Genomic DNA, 20,803 nt, shown 5'->3' on the forward strand with positions numbered 1-20,803 from the left:
TAATATCTAAAAATCGAGCTGCAACAACTCTGGCACAAGCCCGTGAAAGTGGTCCCAGTGGTACTTGGCACGCTGGGCGCAATGCCAAAGGATCTCAGTGGACATTTGAAAACCATCGGAATTGACAAAATCTCCATCTGTCAATTGCAAAAGGCCGCTTTACTGAGATCGGCAAACATAATTCGCCGCTACATCACGCAGTCCTAGGTGCTTGGGAAGCGCCCGACTGGGGATGAAATACGAAATCCAGCATAGTGATCTTGTTTGCTGTGTTGTACTGACATAATAATAATAATAATAATAATAATAATAATAATAATAATAATGATGATGATGATGATGATGATGATGATGTCACATTAAAAGAGAGAGAAATTCTACAGAGTGTCCATTCTCTAATTATCTAATTATTGATAAGATATACGCCTGTGTGGAGATGGACGAACTCACGAACTCAATTAAGGGAAATAAAGACATAGAATCAAAAAGAACATGGCAAAAATGGCATGAATGGGTTCAAAAGAGAATATAAAAGCAATACAATATGAAACAACAGTACAATTGAAACGACCTACAGTTACCATGTAAAATTACTGAACGTAATAGATTTTAGAATTTTAAAATATGAAATACAATGTATATAATAAAATGAAACTGGTCAAAATTTATTGTCAGAATGTTAATAGAGATCATGTATAATCTGTAATCCAAAATAATGTGTGATTGGAATGACATAGGAAAATTTAATAAAGAGATTTTCAAAAATAATAATAATAATAATAATAACAACAACAACAATAACAATAACAATAATTTATTAGACGTGTATGCCGCCCATTTCTGCGAATGTTTGCCTTCCTTTATGAAATAATTCTTACTGGTTGCAATTGAAATGTGTTTAAAACTGCCTGTATTGTGCAACCATTCTCCTGGAGCAAGTGTGGTAAACAGGGGATCAGAAATTTGGAATATGGGGGTTGGACTGATTTTCTTTTGCCTTCGGTCCTACAAACCTGGTTTTAGCAAATCCAAGCCAGGCAGGCAGCTTCTAGCCTGGAGTGACATGTTTGAAATCAACTGTTAGCTGGCAGTAAAACATCAAGCATAAAACAACATCTTTGTGGTGTGAATTAATCAAATTTAAAACCTAAAGGAGTGGGGGAAGGCAATTTGCTGCCAAATTGAAATTAAGCTGTGGTGTCATTGTTGCTATCTGGAGAAAGAAGAAGCTTGCGAAATACTAAAATAATGCTGATTCAGGATTCGAATATTTGCTCCTTTGGGCTAAAATACACTCTTAACGCTGTACAGGTAGTTCTTGGCAAAATATTTTTTTTTATTTTTCACTCCGATCACAAATACAAAATCAAATCTTTCAGCTGTGGCGAGGGGGGCGTTTGCCCAGGTTCGCCTGGTGCACCAGTTGCGGCCCTATTTGGACCAGGAGTCACTGCTCACAGTCACTCACACCCTCATCACCTCGAGGCTTGACTACTGTAACGCTCTCTACATGGGGCTACCTTTGAAAAGTGTTCGGAAACTTCAGATCGTGCAGAATGCAGCTGCAAGAGCAATCATGGGCTTTCCCAAAAATGCCCATGTTACACCAACACTCCGCAGTCTGCATTGGTTGCCGATCAGTTTCCGGTCACAATTCAAAGTGTTGGTTATGACCTATAAAGCCCTTCATGGCACTGGACCAGAATATCTCCGGGACCGCCTTTTGCTGCACGAATCCCAGCGACCAGTTAGGTCCCACAGAGTGGGTCTTCTCCGGGTCCCGTCAACTAAACAATGTCGTTTGGCGGGACCCAGAGGGCCTCCGAGGGGTTGGGGAAACTGTTTTTGCCCTCCCCAGGCATTGAGGTATGGGTGTAGACACTTGCATATGCACGATAGCACAGGTCCACTCTCTTTTGGCACTCGAGGAAAAAAAAGTTCGCCATCACTGACCTAGACATTTTAACCTCTTAAAACCCACCTCTGTGGTCAAGCATGGGGGAACTGAGACATCTCCCCCTGCCTATGCAGTTTTTGTACATTATATGACTGTATGTATGTTTTTTATACTAGGGTTCCTTGCTTTTTAGACTTTTTAAAATGTACTATTGTTATTTTAGATTCTAATTATTAGATTTGTCATATATTGTTTTTATCACTGTTGTGAGCCGCCCCGAGTCTGCGGAGAGGGGCGGCATACAAATCTAATAAATAATAATAATGCACGAATCCCAGCGACCAGTTAGGTCTCACAGAGTGGGTCTTCTCCGGGTCCTGTCAACTAAACAATGTCGCTTGGCGGGACCCAGGGGAAGAGCCTTCTCTGTGGCGGCCCCGGCCCTCTGGAACCAACTCCCCCCAGAGATTAGAGTTGCCCCCACACTCCTTGCCTTTCGTAAGCTACTTAAAACCCACCTCTGCCGCCAGGCATGGGGGAATTAAGATTTCTTCTCCCCCTAGGCTGTTACAATGGTCCGCATAGTATGTTTGTATGTGTGTTTGGTTTTGTATATTAAGGGGTTTTAGTATTGGATTATTATTGTATACTGTCTATGATTGCTGTTAGCCGCCCCGAGTTTTCTTGAACTTGAATAACAGTCACTAGACAAACGATGATTACTGTACCTGTAAATTGAGGATTACCTGTACTTGTTTTGAAACATAGTTTGTGCCCTTTGCCCGAAGCACCTGGTGACGGAGGTAATACTCCTGAACTAGCAGCTTGGCAACCTGTGCCAGCTGTTTGGCTGCGGCCCTGCTGTTTTCCTTCGATGGATCTCGTGTGCGCTCTCTCTCTCTCGCTGGCTGGGCTGGAAAAGACGCCTGCAGAATCAGCAGTTTTTTGCAGGCTTTGTTTTCCATCCGAGTTGCACTCGCTTGCTCCAGATATGTGTGTTGCAGGAGGGGGGCAGAGGGGGGGCTGGGGGGGGGCAGGAGAGCTGGTCTTCCAGAAAATCTTGCTTCTGGCTCTGGCTTGCTGGCTTCTCTCCATTATTATCCCCACCCACCACTGCAGAGCTCAATAGACGTGTACAGAACCCAGTTTCCACAAAAACTGTTTGAAGGGAGTTTCACAAATCTAGATTCCACGGAAGAGCTGCAAGGTGTTTCCATTTTTTTGTCCACCCCCTGTAGTATTTATTTATTTATTATATTTATTTATTTAGATTTGTATGCCGCCCCTCTCCGCATATAAGCAGTGTTCCCTCTAATTTTTGGGGGTGGGGTGGGCAGAAAAGCATAGTGTCTGAGCGGCAGTCCCTTCGGGACTGGGCGGCACAGAAATAATAAATAAACAAACAAACAAAGAAACAAATAAAAAACCCACCCTGTTTTGCCTTAGAGAATTTCAAAATAAAATACTGTACTGCGTGTCTATAACAGTGAGCTCATAATAGGGCAACTCTATCAATATCAAAATGCCACTTAAATAGTTGAGCTAGTTTCAAACTAGATTTTGATTTTCTTTCTCTCTTCCTTACTCCCATTCTTTTTCTTTCTCTTTTCCTTCCTCTCTTTTTTCTATCTGTTTCTCTCTCTTCCTCTCTTCCTCTCTCTCTCCTTCCCTCTCACTCTTTCCCTCTCGGCTTCTGGGCAGGTTTGGAAAACTCTGAGTTGATGATGATTTTTAAGTGAGCGATTGCTCACTGCTCAGCTTAGAGGGAACTATGCCACCCACCCACCCTCCAGATCCGCTGGTCAGCATTCCTATGAACTGTTGACTCAGGCTGCCTTTTTCTTCTTAGTGCAGTGTTTCCCAACCTTGGTTACTTGAAGATATCTGGACTTCAACTCCCAGAAGTCCCCAGCCAGCATTTGCTGGCTGGGGAGTTCTGAGAGTTGAAGTCCAAATATCTTCCAGTGGCCAAGGTTGGGAAACACTGTTCTAATGTATTTATGTCCGATATGTGGTGTGGGTTCCAGAGCGATGAGCTGTATTCAAGGATTGGTCTAGCAAAGGTTTTGTATGCTCTGGTTAGTAGTGTGGTATTACCGGAGAAGAAGCTACGTAGGGTTAGGTTAATTCTGGGAGTTGAAGTCTAGATATCTTCAAGTGGCCAAGGTTGGGGAACACTGTCTTAGTGAACCATGAGTGGGTAAAATGTGGAGAGCTTCGCTTCGTGAGAAGGGCAGGGGTAAAAAAAAAAATGAGCCCATTTCCACCCTTTGGTATTCAAGGCAGCTTTTCGTAAAGCTTCCAGTACTACTCAGGTCAGTGGTTTTACTTCACTTGTTTGCACGCATTATTTGCTGTTACATTGATTCCTCTGGGAAAAATTGCTTCTACTTACAAACTTTTCTACTTAATGTTCTGTCGGGCTCTCTGGTAGACTCCTCCCGAAAATGCACAGGTACAAATTTCAGACACACACACATTTGAAAATTCAAAACAATGTTCTTTATAATGAAAATTCACTTAAACCAAGCCCTCTTTTTGTATAGCAAAGAGCACTGGTCTCCAACCAAACTGATAATTTGTACAAGTCCCTTATCAGTTCTGAGATACTTAGCTTGCAGCTGTGAGGTAGTTCATAGTCCTTTTTCTTTCACAAAGTGAAACACACTTTGCTCTGGTTTAGTTTCAAAGCAGGGGAAAAATCAGCACACAAAAAGTCAAAGTCAGTAAAGCAGTCACGAAACACAACGATCAGATAATCCTCCACAATGGCCAAACCCAAAGGCTGCTCTTTATAGCAGCCTCACTAATGACCACAGCCCCACCCAACCACAGGTGGCCTCATTTTCTTTGATAATAATCTCTCAGTTGTTGCTGCCTATGCATCGCTCTCCGCATGCGTGGCTGTATCATTAACTCTTGTTCCAAATCCAAGGAGGAGCTAGAGAATTGATCTCCTTCTGAGCTGTCTGCCACACTCTCCTCCTCCCTGTCACTCGTGTCTTCTTGGTCAGAGGAGCCTTCATCAGCAGATTCCACCGGGGGCAAAACAGGCCTGCCGCATGTGGATGTCTCCCCCACATCCACAGTCCTTGGGGCAGGAGCTGGGCCAGAGCTAACCACAACACTTAAGAACCTGGTCACGGAACGAATTAAGTTCTTAAGTAGAGGCACCACTGTTTTCACCTCTTTATAGTGCTGTAAGATTTTTAAATACCAGTATGGGGGGGTGGGGGTGGGGGTAAACAAAGGATGACGTTTGCCTAAGAAATCAGAAGTTTGATTGTATCCCTTGATTTCGTGGTAAGGTGTGTGTGTTTGCTATGGAGCCACATCAAATGAGCCTGAACAAGCCCTCGAGCTGATGGGCTTTACATCTCATGGCTGAGGATAATTTTCTTTGTGAAAGCTTCTCTGTGGGAAGAAGAGATTAGAAGCTGCGGTTATTGGGTGGATGAAAACCCTCATTCTTGAAGAAACACACTTAAGAGAAACAGTTCTGTGGGGAAGGGCGGTTTTAGTGTTAAGAAGGTGTGAGCCAACTAAAATTGATTGATTGGATTTGATTTGATTTGATTCGATTCGATTGATTGATTTTTTTAAAAAATAATTTTTATTTTTATAATACAGTAATACCTCATCTTACAAACGCCTCATCATACAAACTTTTTGAGATACAAACCCGGGGTTTAAGATTTTTTTTGCCTCTTCTTACAAACTATTTTCACCTTACAAACCCACCGCCGCCGCTGGGATGCCCCGCCTCTGGACTTCCGTTGCCAGCGAAGCGCCCATTTTTGCACTGCTGGGATTCCCCTGAGGCTCCCCTCCATGGGAAACACCACCTCCGGACTTCTGTGTTTTGTGATGCTGCAATTTCACTGATGCTCCCTTCGTTGGGAAACCCCACCTCCAGAATTCCGTTGCCAGCGAAGCGCCCGTTTTTGCGATGCTAGGATTCTTCTGCTGTGATTCCCCTGCAGCATCGCAAAAACACAGGAGTCCGGAGGTGGGGTTTCCCATGGAGGGGAGCCTCAGGGGAATCCCAGCAGCACAAAAACGGGCGCTTCGGCTGGCAAAAGGGGTGAGTTTTGGGCTTGCACGCATTAATCGCTTTTCCATTGATTCCTATGGGAAACATTGTTTTGTCTTACAAACTTTTCACCTTAAGAACCTCGTCCTGGAACCAATTGAGTTTGTAAGACAAGGTATCACTGTATAAAAAAATACAACACACAAAACAGTGCACAGCCACCCAACAACATTTATTCAGTCCCTCCACCAAATGAGGGGTGTACTAATTTATAATATTTTGAAACCAGGAGCATCAACATATCTACAAAGTGTAGAGTGATTCCAATTTGTTCTTTATGGCTCGGTCTCCAATTCTACTAGCTGGAAAATAGAAACTATTCTACATTGCTCACCCCCTTAAATAAGACATAGGCATATGTACACCTATTACTCCTTTGCCAAAGTGTTTCCGTCTGTATTTTTCCATAGGACCAAAAAAATAAAAAAAATAAAAAAATTCCAGAAAACTGGCTTACACCATCAGACATACTGATTACACAACCATAGCTGTGGGCTACACACTTGTTTTAAGTAGCTCTCAGCTTCTGTTTTGGGGTACCATATAAACTAGTGATGGCGAACGTTTTTTGGTTTGTGTGACAAAGGTGTGTGTGTGTGTTTGTGCGCATTCCCTCCCTTCCTCATGCTGTGCATGTGCACAACTCCACACCTCCACGCGTGCACACAGGCCTGACTGCAGCCTGGGACGGTGAAAAAAACAGCTCAATGGGCAAACAGGAAGTTTGAGAAAACGGACTTCCTGTTTGCCCGTGGTGCAGTTTTTTGCACTCTGGAAGCTTCAGAAAAGCTTCCCGAAGCCCCGGAGTGTGAAAAACAGCACAGTGGCCAAACCAGAAGTCCGTTTTATAGTTTTAAATAAATGTTAAAGGTTCCGGAGATCACCAGGGCTGTTGCCTCTTCATTTATAAATATACCCGGAACTCGCATTTTAAGAGCAATTCTTGATACAGTAATACCTCGTCTTACGAACTTAATTGGTTCCAGGAGGAGGTTCGTAAGGCGAAAAGTTCGTAAGACGAAACAATGTAAAAGCGATTAATGCGTGCAAGGAGGAAAAAAATCACAACAGCCGGGGGGGCTTCTCGGCGTTCTCCCGAACCCGAGCCCGAACTTTTCCCGAACTTTTCAGGTTTGGGTTCGGGAGGCCACCGAGAAGTGCTGCCACCCGACTGTCACCTTTTGAAACAGCCAGGGGCTTCTTGGCGTTCTCCCGAATGCCGAACCCAGAAGTTCGGCAAACATTCGGGTTCCAGAGGCCGCCGAGAAGCGCCCGGCTGTTTCAGAAGGTTACAGCTGGCCGCCGTCGCCTAGCGGAGCGCTGTTGTTGCGATCGGCGGCGGCGTTTTCGGCCGATCTGGAGGCTCAAACGGAGGTGGGGAATCCCAATAGGGAATTCCATGGGCGGAGCTTTGACATCACGAAGACGTCCTTCCTGGTCGGCCGAAACGTGACGCCCGGCTGTTTCAGCAGGTTACAGCCAGGCAGCACCGCCCAACGGAGCGCCGTTTTTGCGATCGGTGGCGGGTTCGTAAGGCAAAAAAAGTTTGTAAGAAGAGGCAAAAAATTTCCGAACCCCAGGTTCATATCTCAAAAAGTTCGTATGACGAGGGGTTTGTATCACGAGGTACCACTGTATATGTGTTGGATATATTTGTTGCCTTATTTGCAAAGCATAATAATGGTGGGATGCAAATAAATTAAATATTGTGCCTACGTTATTCTGGAGCTTGTATAATAAGCTCAGGTGGAATTGGTGGTGCCACCTTGAGTTGAGCGGAGGAGGAAGGCGTTTTCAAACATCTGCTTTCTGTTTACTTAGTCATGGAATTCGCCCAGCAATGGGTAGGATCAGCTGTCTCGATCGTCTAAGAGCCTGGAGGTTTTCGTGTGTTTGTGTGTTTCATTTTTGGCACCGTCAGCTCTGCGAAATAAGAAAAAGGAACTGGGTTAAAGATCTCTCGCTTTTCCGGATGATGTAAGGCTGAACTCCATTGCATGTATCAGACGCAACACAATCTGAAGTTAGTTGGGGGGAAAGATCAAAAGCAACATGAGAAAATATTATTTTACTGAAAGAGTAGTAGATGCTTGGAACAAACTTCCAGCAGACGTGGTAGATAAATCCACAGTCACTGAATTTAAACGTGCCTGGGATAAACATATACCCATCCTAAGATAAAATACAGAAAATAGTATAAGGGCAGACTAAATGAACCAGGAAGTCTTTTTCTGCCGTCAGACTTCTATGTTTCTATGTTTAACCCCAGGGATCTCCAAACTCGGCCACTTTAAGACCTGTGGACTTCAACTCCCAGAATTTCCCAGCCAGCTTTGCTTTGCTGGCTGGGGAATTCTGGGAGTTGAAGTCCACAAGACAAAGTGGCCGAGTTTGGAGACCCCTTGTTTTACCCCATAGCAAGGCATCCTGGTCTTTGGTGACCATGGAAAGCACTGAAGGGCTGCAAAAGTTTTTACTGCCGCACTGGGGCCGTGGCTCCTTTTCTGGGTGTGGCTTGTCGGCAAAGGGGCGAACAGGTGGGAGTGGCTTGATGATCATGTGACTGGGGGGGCAGGCTTAAAGGTCCTGTGACTGGCTTAAAGAAACATAGAAACATAGAAGTCTGATAGCAGAAAAAGACCTCATGGTCCATCTAGTCTGCCCTTATACTATTTCCTGTATTTTATCTTAGGATGGATACATGTTTATCCCAGGCATGTTTAAATTCAGTTACTGTGGATTTACCAACCATGTCTGCTGGAAGTTTGTTCCAAGGATCTACTACTCTTTCAGTAAAATAATATTTTCTCATGTTGCTTTTGATCTTTCCCCCAACTAACTTCAGATTGTGTCCCCTTGTTCTTGTGTTCACTCTCCTATTAAAAACACTTCCCTCCTGGACCTTATTTAACCCTTGAACATATTTAAATGTTTCCATCATGTCCCCCCTTTCCCTTCTGTCCTCCAGACTCTACAGATTGAGTTCATGAAGTTTTTCCTGATACATTTTATGCTTAAGGCCTTCCACCATTCTTGTAGCCCATCTTTGGAAGGCCAACTTGACATCACTCACATCAAGGGTTTGGGTTAGGGCAGGGGTAGGCAAATTGGCTCTTCTGTGATTTGTGGACTTGAACTCCCAGAATTCCTGAGCCAATCATGCTAGCTTAGGAATTCTGGGAGTTGAAGTCCACATGTCATAGAAGAGCCAACTTTTCCTACCGCTGGGTTAGGGTGTCTCGCCTCTCTATTTACTATTACTGAACATCCAAAATATACTATTTAATTCGATGTACTGTATATATGCCATATGTGTTCATACATATTACAAACAGGCACACAAAAATATATATTATTTACACACACGCGCACAGCTCTTATAAAATTATACACGTTCAACCTCATTTACTGCAATAGGAAAAACATGCCCAGAGCCCAAAGGGGGAAAAAAAGAAAAATAATTCAATTTTTTTCTACCGGTTCTGCGTACCTGACTGTACCTGTAGGAGCCCATCACTGCAGTAGAGGTTATATTGGAGCTTATTATTTGGAGGTTTGGTCCTCAGCCTCACTGCCCCCCTTGCTGTCCACACCTGGCTGCCTCTTAAGTGGGTCTTCCTGCTGGGCTTAACCAGGTGTGGGCAGGTGCCTCTACTGCTATTCCTGCAGCCGGGGAGGAAGGCAAGGAGCAGTTTATCAGCAAGGGTTGTTTTTCCCCCTAAGGAATCGATCTAAGGATTGTGCTGGGCTAGGTGTGCGCCTCCCACCCCCCCTCCGCTCTTTGGCCTTGTGGCTTTGTCTTCCTCTCTTTGATCCTGGCTCAAGAGAGCAGGGTGGGGAGCTTCCCCTTTGAAGGCTTCCAAGGACGAGAGAGGGGTGTGTTCAGGATGGGAGTGTCTTGTAACATCCTTTCTTTTATTCCCAGGATAGAGGGATCAAAATCCCCCAGCAGCTGGGAAGAGGCCCCAGTTCTTTCATCCCAGTGGAAGAGGTAAGGGGATAAAAGCACAGTTTCCCCCCCTCCCCTCTCCCCTCTCCTGCCACCCTCTCTCTCTCCTCTCCCCTCTTCCATCTCTCTTCTCTTCTCCCACCCTTTCCTCTCCCTTCCTCCCCTCTCCTTTTCCCCTCTCCTCCCTCACCTCTCCCCTTCATCCTTGTCTCCCTTTCTCCTCCCTTTCCCTCTTTCCTTTCCTCCCCTATCTCCTGCCCTCTCCCCTTTGTCCTCTCCCTTCCTCTCCTCTCCCTTCCCCCCTCTCTCTCTCCTCCTCCCTTCATCCTTGTCTCCCTCTCCCCTCCCTTTCTCCTCTCTCCTCTCCTCTCTCCTGCCCTCTCCCCTTCTCTTCTGTCCTCTCCCTTCCTCTCCTCTCCCTTTCCTGCTCCCCTTCCCCTTCCCCCTCACTCCCCTAGCTTCTTCCCATCTCCTCTCCTTTTCCCTTCCCCTCTCTCCTCCTCCCTCTCCTCTGCCTTCTCCCTTTCTCTCCTCTCCCTTTCTCTCTTCATCTTCTCCTCTCCCCTTCATCCTTGTCTCCCTTTCCCCTCCCTTTCCCCTCTCTCCTTTCCTCTTCTCTCCTCTCTCCTGCCCTCTCCCCTTCTCTCCTGCCCTCTCCCTTCCTCTCCTCTCCCTTCCCCTCTCCTTCTCTCCTCCTCCCTTCATCCTTGTCTCCCTCTCCCCTCCCTTCCCCTCTCTCCTTTCCTCTTCTCTCCTCTCTCCTGCCCTCTCCCCTTCTCTCCTGCCCTCTCCCTTCCTCTCCTCTCCCTTCCCCTCTCCTTCTCTCCTCCTCCCTTCATCCTTGTCTCCCTCTCCCCTCCCTTCCCCTCTCTCCTTTCCTCTTCTCTCCTCTCTCCTGCCCTCTCCCCTTCTCTCCTGCCCTCTCCCTTCCTCTCCTCTCCCTTCCCCTCTCCTTCTCTCCTCCTCCCTTCATCCTTGTCTCCCTCTCCCCTCCCTTTCTCCTCTGTCCTGCCCCCTCACTCCTCTACCTTCTTCCCATCTTCTCTCCACCTCCCTCTCCTCTCTCTTCCCCTCTCCCCTTCTCTCCCTCTCCCCTCCCTTTCCCCCTCTCCTCTCCCCTTCTTAGCCTGGATGCCAGACTAGTCTCTTCTAAGTAGCACCTTTGCCATGTTACTTTGCACAGGTTTTGTGTGTGTGTGTGTGTGCGTGAGACAGTGGTGATTTTCAATTATCTTTGTTACTGGGAAGGTGTGCGCATGCGTGGGAAGCTTTTGCGCATGCACAGAGATGTCTGGACGGGTGGGTGGAGCCTCCCGCCGCCGCTACGGGTTCATCCAATATCGGGTGAACTGGTAGTAACCCATCACCGGTGTAAGGGGTGCACCTGGAGGGGAAATGGGCTTCTTCCTCTCTTGCCGGGGCGGCTTTGCAGAAAAAGAGCTCAGCATCCAATAAGAGCAGCAACGACATCTTGCAGTTGATTCCCTGGCTGTGTCCTTCTCCTGGAGACCCCAAAACACTCGGAGAAAAGACATCCCTCCCGTTTGTTCTGCGGACACACGTGTACATCATACTAAAGCACCATTTGTGTGACCATAGTTTGCACAATAACGACATTGATCAAATTGAACGGGTCCAAAGACCGGCTACAGAAATGGTGGAAAGTCTTAATGAAAGCAAGTAGGATGCTTGGCTGCATAGCTAGAGGTATAACAAGCAGGAAGAGGGAGATTATGGTCCCGCTATATAGAGCACTGGTGAGACCACATTTGGAAGACTGTGTTCAGTTCTGGAGACCTCGCCTACAAAAAGATATTGACAAAATTGAACGGGTCCAAAGACGGGCTACAAAAATATGGTGGAAGGTCTTAAGCATGAAACTTACCAGGAAAGACTTCATGGACTCCATTTGTATAGTCTGGAGGACAGAAGGAAAAGTGGGGACATGATCGAAACATTTAAATATGTTAAAGGGTTAAATAAGGTTCAGGAGGGAAGTGTTTTTAATAGGAAAGTGAACACAAGAACAAGGGGACACAATCTGAAGTTAGTTGGGGGAAAGATCAAAGGCAACATGAGAAAATATTATTTTAATGAAAGAGTAGTAGATCCTTGGAACAAACTTCCAGCAGACGTGGTAGATAAATCCACAGGAACTGAATTTAAACATGCCTGGGATAAACATAGATCCATCCTAAGATAAAATACAGGAAATAATATAAGGGCAGACTAGAAGGAACAGGAGGTCTTTTTCTGCCGCCAGTCTTCGATGTTTCTATTATTATCAAATCTAGGTGCGCCTTATACTCTGAAAAATACGGTAGCTGTCCTGCCCAGTTCCCAGCAAACTCCATCCCTGAAGTGCTTTGGGGAGCGCCTGTCTTCCGAAGTCCTTGAATCCAGGCCAGCAAACGGAAGGCGCTTGGCCAAGGCAGTGGCTTGGGGGCTGGGCACCGTTGGCGAGGTGTTAATTCGCCAGTAAGCCTGGCATCTCACAACACTGGGTAGAGGTGGTGTATTGACTTATTACAGCAGCTAAGACCTTGGCTTCCTCAGTTATTTTTTTGGCTTGTGTGATGAGAGAGAGAGGTGGTAGCATTGCCCCCGGTGGGGGTGTCGTCATCTCTGTGTTTATCAAATGACCTTCCCTCTCTGGGTGCAGAAAACAACTTATCAGAAAGCCAACCACGAGGGCTTTTCCTCATGGTTTGTTTGCTTGGTGGTTAGCTATCCTGATCCTCTCTCCATTTGCTGGATTTTATTGACTTTATTTTATTTATTTGTCATACAAATATACTGTAGTATTGTAGTATGTTTAACATACCGTGTTTTCCCCGAAAATAAGACACTGTCTTATATTAATTTTTGCTGCAAAAGTTGTGCTACGTCTTATTTTCGGGGGGGGGGGTGCCTTATATTTCTCAAATAAGACAAATTCACAGGCAGAAAAGCTGACACCCCCAAAGAAAGTAGAAAGTGTTCCCTCGATTTCCGTGGGGGATGCGTTCCGAGACCGCCCGCAAAAGTCGAATTTCCGCGAAGTAGAGATGCGGAAGTAAATACACCATTTTTGGCTATGGACAGTATCACAAGCCTTCCCTTAACACTTTACACCCCTAAATTACCACTTCCCATTCCCTTAATGTTGTGGTTCCATCTGAGGCCCCTCAGGGAACGGCTGATCTTCTGTCGGTTTCCAGCTCAGAGGGAGAGGATGAGGAACAGGAGGTGCAGGCAGACGAGGAGGAGGAATCCCAGGCTGAAGAAGAGGGAGGACAGCCAGAGTCCCCCCAGAGGGAGCTCTCCCCAGCAAGCAGCCTGGATTCCTTAGAGGAAAATGCACAAGCCATAATTGATCTGCGACAGAGAAGAGCTACACAGCGAAGGGACCAATTGGCTAGGTACTTTCAGCATTAAAGAGGCAACAGCTGGGTTTGGGTGTGGTGCTCTTTGGAAAGGCTAAAAGGCAGACCCACCCTTCCTGGCTTGTGGAGTTTTATCTTTGAGAGTCTTGGGACCTGGCTGTGAACTTTGGCGTCTTGGAATCCTGGTTTGTGCCTTTGACTACTGAAACCTTGGGGTGGGTGTGCCAGCAAGAAGCTTGCTGTATTGTCTGGACATCAGGACTCTGCTGTAAAGTATTATAGCCTGTCTGTTGGGAAGAACAGGTTTTCCTCTGTGTTTATTTTTTCCAGCTATAAAGTACTTTTGCTTTTACCAGAGTGTCTGGCTGTTTTTTCCAGTTGGTGTTGAGGTCTGGGGGAACCCAGACAGAACACTTAATAACCATTTACTCACCATTATTACTGGTACTCACCATTGAATAAGACACTTAGTGATCCTGATATTTATAAACATAATTATTTATTAACAATAATTATTTTTTTGTTATTTATTTGCAAAAAATATTAGTTTGGTGATGACATATGACATCATTGGGTGGGAAAAACCGTGGTATAGGAAAAAAACCGTGAAGTATTTTTTAATTAATATTTTTGAAAACCCGTGGTGTAGGCTATTCGCGAAGTTCGAACCCACGAAAATCGAGGGAACATTGTACACTGATTACAGTACGGTATCTGTCAGTATGGCACCCACACACACAAACGACGGCACTTATATGGTACAACAGTATACTCCCGCTATTGCAGCTTCCGGCCACCAGAGGAGCTACAGTCTACGCACTGTAGTGGAGACTGTAATGGCGGTGAGACAGCAGCAGACTGTGTCTGCTGTACTGGACGGTACAAAGCGATGGGAAGGGCCAGCAGGGGACGCCACATTATTACAGTACCGCTATGAACAGCTTTGAATGGTACCGTATGTTTTTCCACCGTACCGTATGTAAACCTGACTACACCTTATTTTCGGGGGGTGCCTTATATTAGCAAATTCTGCAAAACCTCTGACATGCCTTACTTTCGGGGTACGTCTTATTTTCGGGGAAACAGGGTAATATAAGTATAAAGTAGAGATAGAAAAGACAAAAAGGTATTAGGACAGAGACGGTAAGCACGAAGGTGCACTTATGCACACCCCTTACAGACTTTTAAGAAAAGGGGAGAGGTCTATTGTAGATAATGTAAGGTTGAAGATTTTGGGATGGGGGGAAGAAACAACAGAGTCAGGTAATGAGTCCCAGGCGTTGACTGCTCTATTGCTGAAATCATATTTTCTGCAGTCTAGTTTGGAGCGATTTACATTTAGTTTGTATCTATTGCGTGCTCTTGTGTTGTTGTTGTTAAAGGTGAAGTCGTCGCTAACATTGTGATGTACGATTTTATGAAGGACAGTTAAATCAGTTCAGAGGCGGCGTAGTTGTAAATTTTCTATACGTAGTCATTGAAGTCTGGAGGAGTAAGGTATGGATGCCATGGATCCTTCTCTTTCCAGCTCAGAGGACCTTCTCATCCAGTGGGGAAGCCCCAGGGGTGGGCAGCAGGCAGGACGGGGTGGAACGCAGTTCCACCGGCGGAAATGAAGATGTGTGTGCAACTCCAGCTGATTGGCGGCTGTCACTTCCTGGATTACTGGTCTCGTCTCTCCTTTTTTCCCCTGCTGCTGCGACTACGCTCCTTGCTTTTTTCCTCTTTCCTCCTTCCTGGCCTCGGACGAGCTTCCCTCTCTCCTACCCAGCTCCCCTCCAGCTTCATGCGGCCACTTCCCACCTGAGGTGCAAGCAGAAGGCTTGGGTGGAAGCGGCGCTGGCAGTATTTATGCTTCTGGCAGCCCCCATTCGCCTAACTACTCAGCCTGAGGCGGGGGGGCGACCCAGAAAGGAGAGCGCGGGAAACACAAAGCAAATTGTCACCCCAGCGAGCAACACTGAAAAGGTTGTAAATCGAGGACTTAACAGTCCACTTGAACAATGGTGCTCGTTAAAGCCACTCCCTCCTGGTCACATGGCCGGCAAGCCACTCCTACCCAGTCAGGTGACCATTAAGCCACACCCACAAAATAAGCCACACCCACAGAGTGGCAGTAAAAAAAATTGGCTGCCCATTACTGGAAAGCCCCATAGGTTTTTGTCCTGGCAGTGGGTCCACCCCTCTGGTCCAGGGCCGGCCCCTCCGCCTGCTTTGTTGCTGAATTCGTGCCTCTCGGCTGGAAAGGGGATCCTTGTGTGTTCCTGCACAGCTTCTTGGCAATGCTTGTTGCAGAGAGTTTGGGCCCTTTTGGAGAAATTTGCCATCATCAGCTGTTATCCCTATCCTTTCTGTTCTGTCGAGCTCTCTGCTAGAATCCTCCCAAAATTGCACAGATGCAATTTCAGACACACACACGTTTGAAAATTCAAAACAATGTTCTTTATAATGAAAATTCACTTAAACCAAGCCCTCTTTTGGTATAGCAAAGAGCACTCGTCTCCAAACAAACTGGTGATTTGTACAAGTCCCTTATCAGTCCTGGGATACTTAGCTTGCAGCTGTGAGGCAATTCACAGTCCTTCTTCTTTCACAAGGTGAAACACACTTGGCTCTGGTTTAGTTTCAAAGCGGGGGGAAATCAGCACACAAAGGTCGAAGTCAGCAAGGCAGGCACGAAACACAACGATCAGATAATCCTCCGCAATGGCCAAACCCACAGGCTGCCCTTTATAGCAGCCTCACTAATGACCCCAGCCCCACCCAACCACAGGTGGCCTCATTTTCTTTGATAATAATCTCTCAGTTGTTGCTGCCTGTGCATCGCTCTCCGCATGTGTGGCTGTATCATTAACTCTTGTTCCGAATCCAAGGAGGAGCTAGAGAATTGATCTCCTTCTGAGCTGTCTGCCACACTCTCCTCCTCCCTGTCACTCATGTCCTCTTGGTCAGAGGAGCCTTCATCAACAGATTCCACCGGGGGCAAAACAGGCCTGCAGCATGTGGATGTCTCCCCCACATCCACAGTCCTTGGGGCAGGAGCTGGGCCAGAGCTAACCACAACACCTTCCCCCCAAGTTTTATTTTGCAGACTGAGACTCGACATACAGCACAAGGCTAAGCATATCTTATTCTGCCGTCAATCTTCTGTTTCTATGATATTGGAGCTTCAGGAAATAATCAAGAACGATAGTCTTGAACTATGCCCATCCCAGTGCCAAACAGTGGGGAATGCTCCAAACGGGTGGATTTAATTTTAAATTAATTACATAGAAACATAGAAGATTGACAGCAGAAAAAGACCTCATGGTCTATCTAATCTGCCCTTGTACTATTTCTTGTATTTTATCTTAGGATGGATAGATGTTTATCCCAGGCATGTTTAAATTCAGTGACTGTGGATTTACCAACCACGTCTGCTGGAAGTTTGTTCCAAGCATCTACTACTCTTTCAGTCAAATAATATTTTCTCACATTACTTCTAATCTTTCCCCCAACTAACCTAAGATTGTGTCCCCTTGTTCTTGTGTTCATTTTCCTATTGAAAACACTTCCCTCCTGAACCTTATTTAACCCTTTAACCTATTTAAATGTTTCGATCATGTCCCCCCTTTTCCTTCTGTCCTCCAGACTCTACAGATTGAGTTCATGAAGTCTTTCCTGATACGTTTTATGCTTCAGACCTTCCACCATTCTTGTAGCCCGTCTTTGGACTCTTTCAATTTTGTCAATATCTTTTTGTAGGCGAGGTCTACAGAACTGAACACAGTATTATTCCAAATGGCGTCTCACCAGCGCTCTATACAGCGGGATCACACTCTCCCTCTTCCTGCTTGTGATACCTCTAACTATTACACCCACGTTCCAATCATTTCATACTATTACTCCCAGGATATTTAATAACTTTTTCTTTTTCTTTTACAATAAACAATGGCAGCTTCTTAGTCATGACTTTGAAGGGGCTCTGGGCAGCTATTACTGACTAGGCTTTTGATAATTGGAAATAAGGAAAATGGCAAGTGGTCTGAGAGAAATCCATGCAGCCTGCTCCGCCTTGCATTCTGCCTAAATGGAATATATTTATTGTGAATTTATTTACTTTATTAAATCTGTTGACTGGGTAAATCTCTGCTCCATCTATTCTATGACTGCTGGGTTAAAGTAAGGGACAAGTCCCTACAATGGGCATGTTTGGGATGGATGGATGGATGGATAATAATAATAATAATAATAATAATAATAATAATAATAATAATAATGATTTATTAGATTTGTATGCCGCCCCTCTCCAAGGACTCGGAGCAGCATACAATAGATAGGTAGATAGATAGATAGACTGACAGACAGACAGACAGACAGACAGACAGACAGATAGACAGACAGACAGACAGAGAGATGATAGATAGAAAGATAGAGAGAGAAATGATAGATAGATAGATAGATAGATAGAGATAGATAGATAGATAGAGATAGATAGATAGATAGATATTTAAGAAAGACAGAAAGACCGAGAGACAACTGATAGAGAGATAGAGAGATAGATAGACAGACAGACAGACAGACAGACAGACAGATGATAGATAGAAAGATAGAGAGAGAAATGATAGATAGATAGATAGAGATATATAGATTAGATAGATAGATAGATAGATAGATAGATAGATAGATAGAGATAGACAGAGAGAGAGATGATAGATAGATAGATAGATAGATAGATAGATAGATAGATAGATAGATAAGAAAGACAGAAAGACAGAGAGACAACTGATAGAGAGATAGATAGAGATAGACAGACAGACAGACAGACAGACAGACAGACAGACAGATAGATGTGAGCCAAAAATCAACTGGCTGGCATGCCCATGCACATTGGAGCTGAGCGAGGGCAATGGCTTGGGTGCCAGCAGATATGGCTCCATGTTCTACCAGGGGCACCTGCGCCATAGGTTCACCTTCATTGAACTAGGGCCTTAATCACTATACCAAACTATCCCTCCTTGTTTTCTGCCTTCTCCCCAATTGAGCTAGCAAAATTCATTCCAAGGGATCTTTTGGCAAACCAGCGGTAGAGATTATAATGATGTTCCTACCTTGAAGGACGCTTGTCCATTCTCTCTCTACATTGATGTGCTCTTAACGAAATGCTCTGTCCGGCTGAATTCTTCTCTCCTCGGTCCTTCTCCTTACTGTAGATCCTCCAAGAAGGCGTGGAAAGCGCCCAGCGACGGCTCTTCATAGAAGCCTTTGTTTCAACGGGCAGAGTGGACAACATAACCATGGTGATGGGTCTACATCCAGAGTACCTCACCAGCTTCTGGAAGACTCAATACCTCTTGCTCAGGATGGACGGGCCATTGCCGTATCACAAGCGCCACTACATCGCAATCATGGTGAGTGCGCGAGGGCAAGGGAAGTCAACATTTCCATTGACTTTATTGTAAATGGAACTTACTGCCCATGTCACTTTTTATTCAAGTGTGAAGAATCGGGACCATAATTTGAAATGGCAGTTATTGGCCAAACTTATAGATCTAGTCAAGTAAAGTTCAGTGCTAAATTGGCACCCGATAAGGGTCAACAGAATTCAGGAGGGATTGAACTTACGTCATTTGTGGGAATGTAATGATGATTTGCTTAACTCAACCCATCCAGCTCTGACTGCTGTTTTGCTACAATGGTTGCCGTGCTGGATGGGGAATTCTGGGAATGGATGGGTAGACTATCTATCTATCTATCTATCTATCTATCTATCTATCTATCTATCATCTATCTATCATCTATCTATCTATCATCTATCTATCTATCTATCATCTATCTATCTATCATCTATCTATCTATCTATCATCTATCTATCATCTATCTATCATCTATCTATCTATCTATCATCTATCTATCATCTATCTATCTATCTATCTATCATCTATCTATCTATCATCTATCTATCTATATATCCATCTATCTATCTATCTATCTATCTATCTATCTATCTATCTATCTATCATCTATCTATCTATCTATCATCTATCTATCTATCTATCTATCTATCTATCTATCTATCTATCTATTTATTAGATTTGTATGCCGCCCCTCTCCGTAGACTCGGGGTGGCTCACAACAGAATAGAATAGAATAGAATTCTTTATTGGCCAAGTGTGATTGGACACACAAGGAATTTGTCTTTGGTGCATGTGCTTTCTTTACACTATTTCCCTTCTATTTCAGGCAGCTGCCAGGCATCACTGTTCCTACCTGGTTGGTTTCCACATGGGAGAATTTCTCCAGGTAGGAGGGGACCCAGCCTGGCTACGAGGTTTGCAATATGCCCCGCAGAAACTCAGGAACCTGAATGAAATCAACAAGATCCTAGCCCACAGGCCTTGGCTGATCACCAAGGAGCACATCGAGGTAAGTGCAGAACATGTTGGAAACTGAGTTGGATTAAACCATCTTCGAGCTATTTTTTTTGTTTTCCTGCAGTTGAAACATAGAAACATAGAAGTCTGACGGCAGAAAAAGACCTCCTGGTCCATCTAGTCTTCCCTTATACTATTTCTTATATTTTATCTTACGGTGGATATATATTTATCCCAGGCATGTTTACATTCAGTGACTGTGGATTCTTCCTTCCTTCCTTTCCCTTCCTTCTTTCCTTCCTTCCTTCCTTCCTCCTCTTCCTTCCTTCTCTTTCTTTCCTTCGTCCTTTCCTCCATCCCTCCCTTCCTCATTCATAGAAACATAGAAGATTGATGGCAGAAAAAGACCTCCTGGTCCATCTAGTCTGCCCTTATACTATTTCCTGTATTTTATCTTAGCATGGATCTATGTTTATCCCAGGCATGTTTAAATTCAGTTACTGTGGATTTACCAACCACGTCTGCTGGAAGTTTGTTCCAAGGATCTACTACTCTTTCAGTGAAATAATATTTTCTCACGTTGCTTTTGATCTTCCCCCCAACTAACTTCAGATTGTGTCCCCTTGTTCTTGTGTTCACTTCCCTATTAAAAACACTTCCCTCCTGGACCTTATTTAACCCTTTAACGTATTTAAATATTTTGATCATGTCCCCCCTTTTCCTTCTGTCCTCCAGAAAGAAGGCAAACATTTCATTTTCCTATCTTTTTTTTTTTTTTTTGGAAAACCAGTTTGTCCGGCAGGCGCAGCAGCTTGGTTCTTTCCACACTAAGCCATAAACTATGATTTACAGTCCATAATGCCTGAGTTGATGTGACACGCTAAGACAAAACCAAATAAACAAAAAATTATAGCATTGCACAAGGAAGGAGACCTCAAGATTGGTGTGCCTTAGATTCTTTGGGGAATTTCCTCGGTCCGTTTTACTTTTGTAGCTGGCTTTGTATTTTCCCCAATGAGACAAATAATAATAACAATAGACATGCCTGGGATGAACATAAAGTGGTGCTTCTACTTAAGAACTTAATTCATTCCGTGACCAGGTTCTTAAGTAGAAAAGTTTGTAAGTAGAAGCAATTTTTCCCAT

The 20,803-nt window shown here is 44.8% G+C and overlaps 1 protein-coding gene across 4 annotated transcripts in view; it reads left to right on the top strand.

The window, feature by feature from the left end:
• SESN2 (sestrin 2) overlaps window positions 1-20,803 on the top strand; it is a 52,079-nt gene that overhangs the window by 16,888 nt on the left and 14,388 nt on the right. For 2 of the 4 annotated variants that reach the window (XM_070763670.1, XM_070763671.1), the window contains exons 2-4: window positions 9,916-9,981; window positions 18,497-18,694; window positions 19,527-19,709. In XM_070763670.1, the coding sequence (XP_070619771.1) occupies window positions 9,916-9,981; window positions 18,497-18,694; window positions 19,527-19,709 (447 nt within the window). The remainder of the gene's footprint in view (window positions 1-9,915; window positions 9,982-18,496; window positions 18,695-19,526; window positions 19,710-20,803) is intronic. The other 2 variants (XM_070763674.1, XM_070763673.1) reach the window with 1 other exon arrangement.

This window comes from Erythrolamprus reginae, chromosome 11 (assembly GCF_031021105.1).
Source record: "Erythrolamprus reginae isolate rEryReg1 chromosome 11, rEryReg1.hap1, whole genome shotgun sequence".
Taxonomy (NCBI): Eukaryota; Metazoa; Chordata; class Lepidosauria; order Squamata; family Dipsadidae; genus Erythrolamprus; species Erythrolamprus reginae.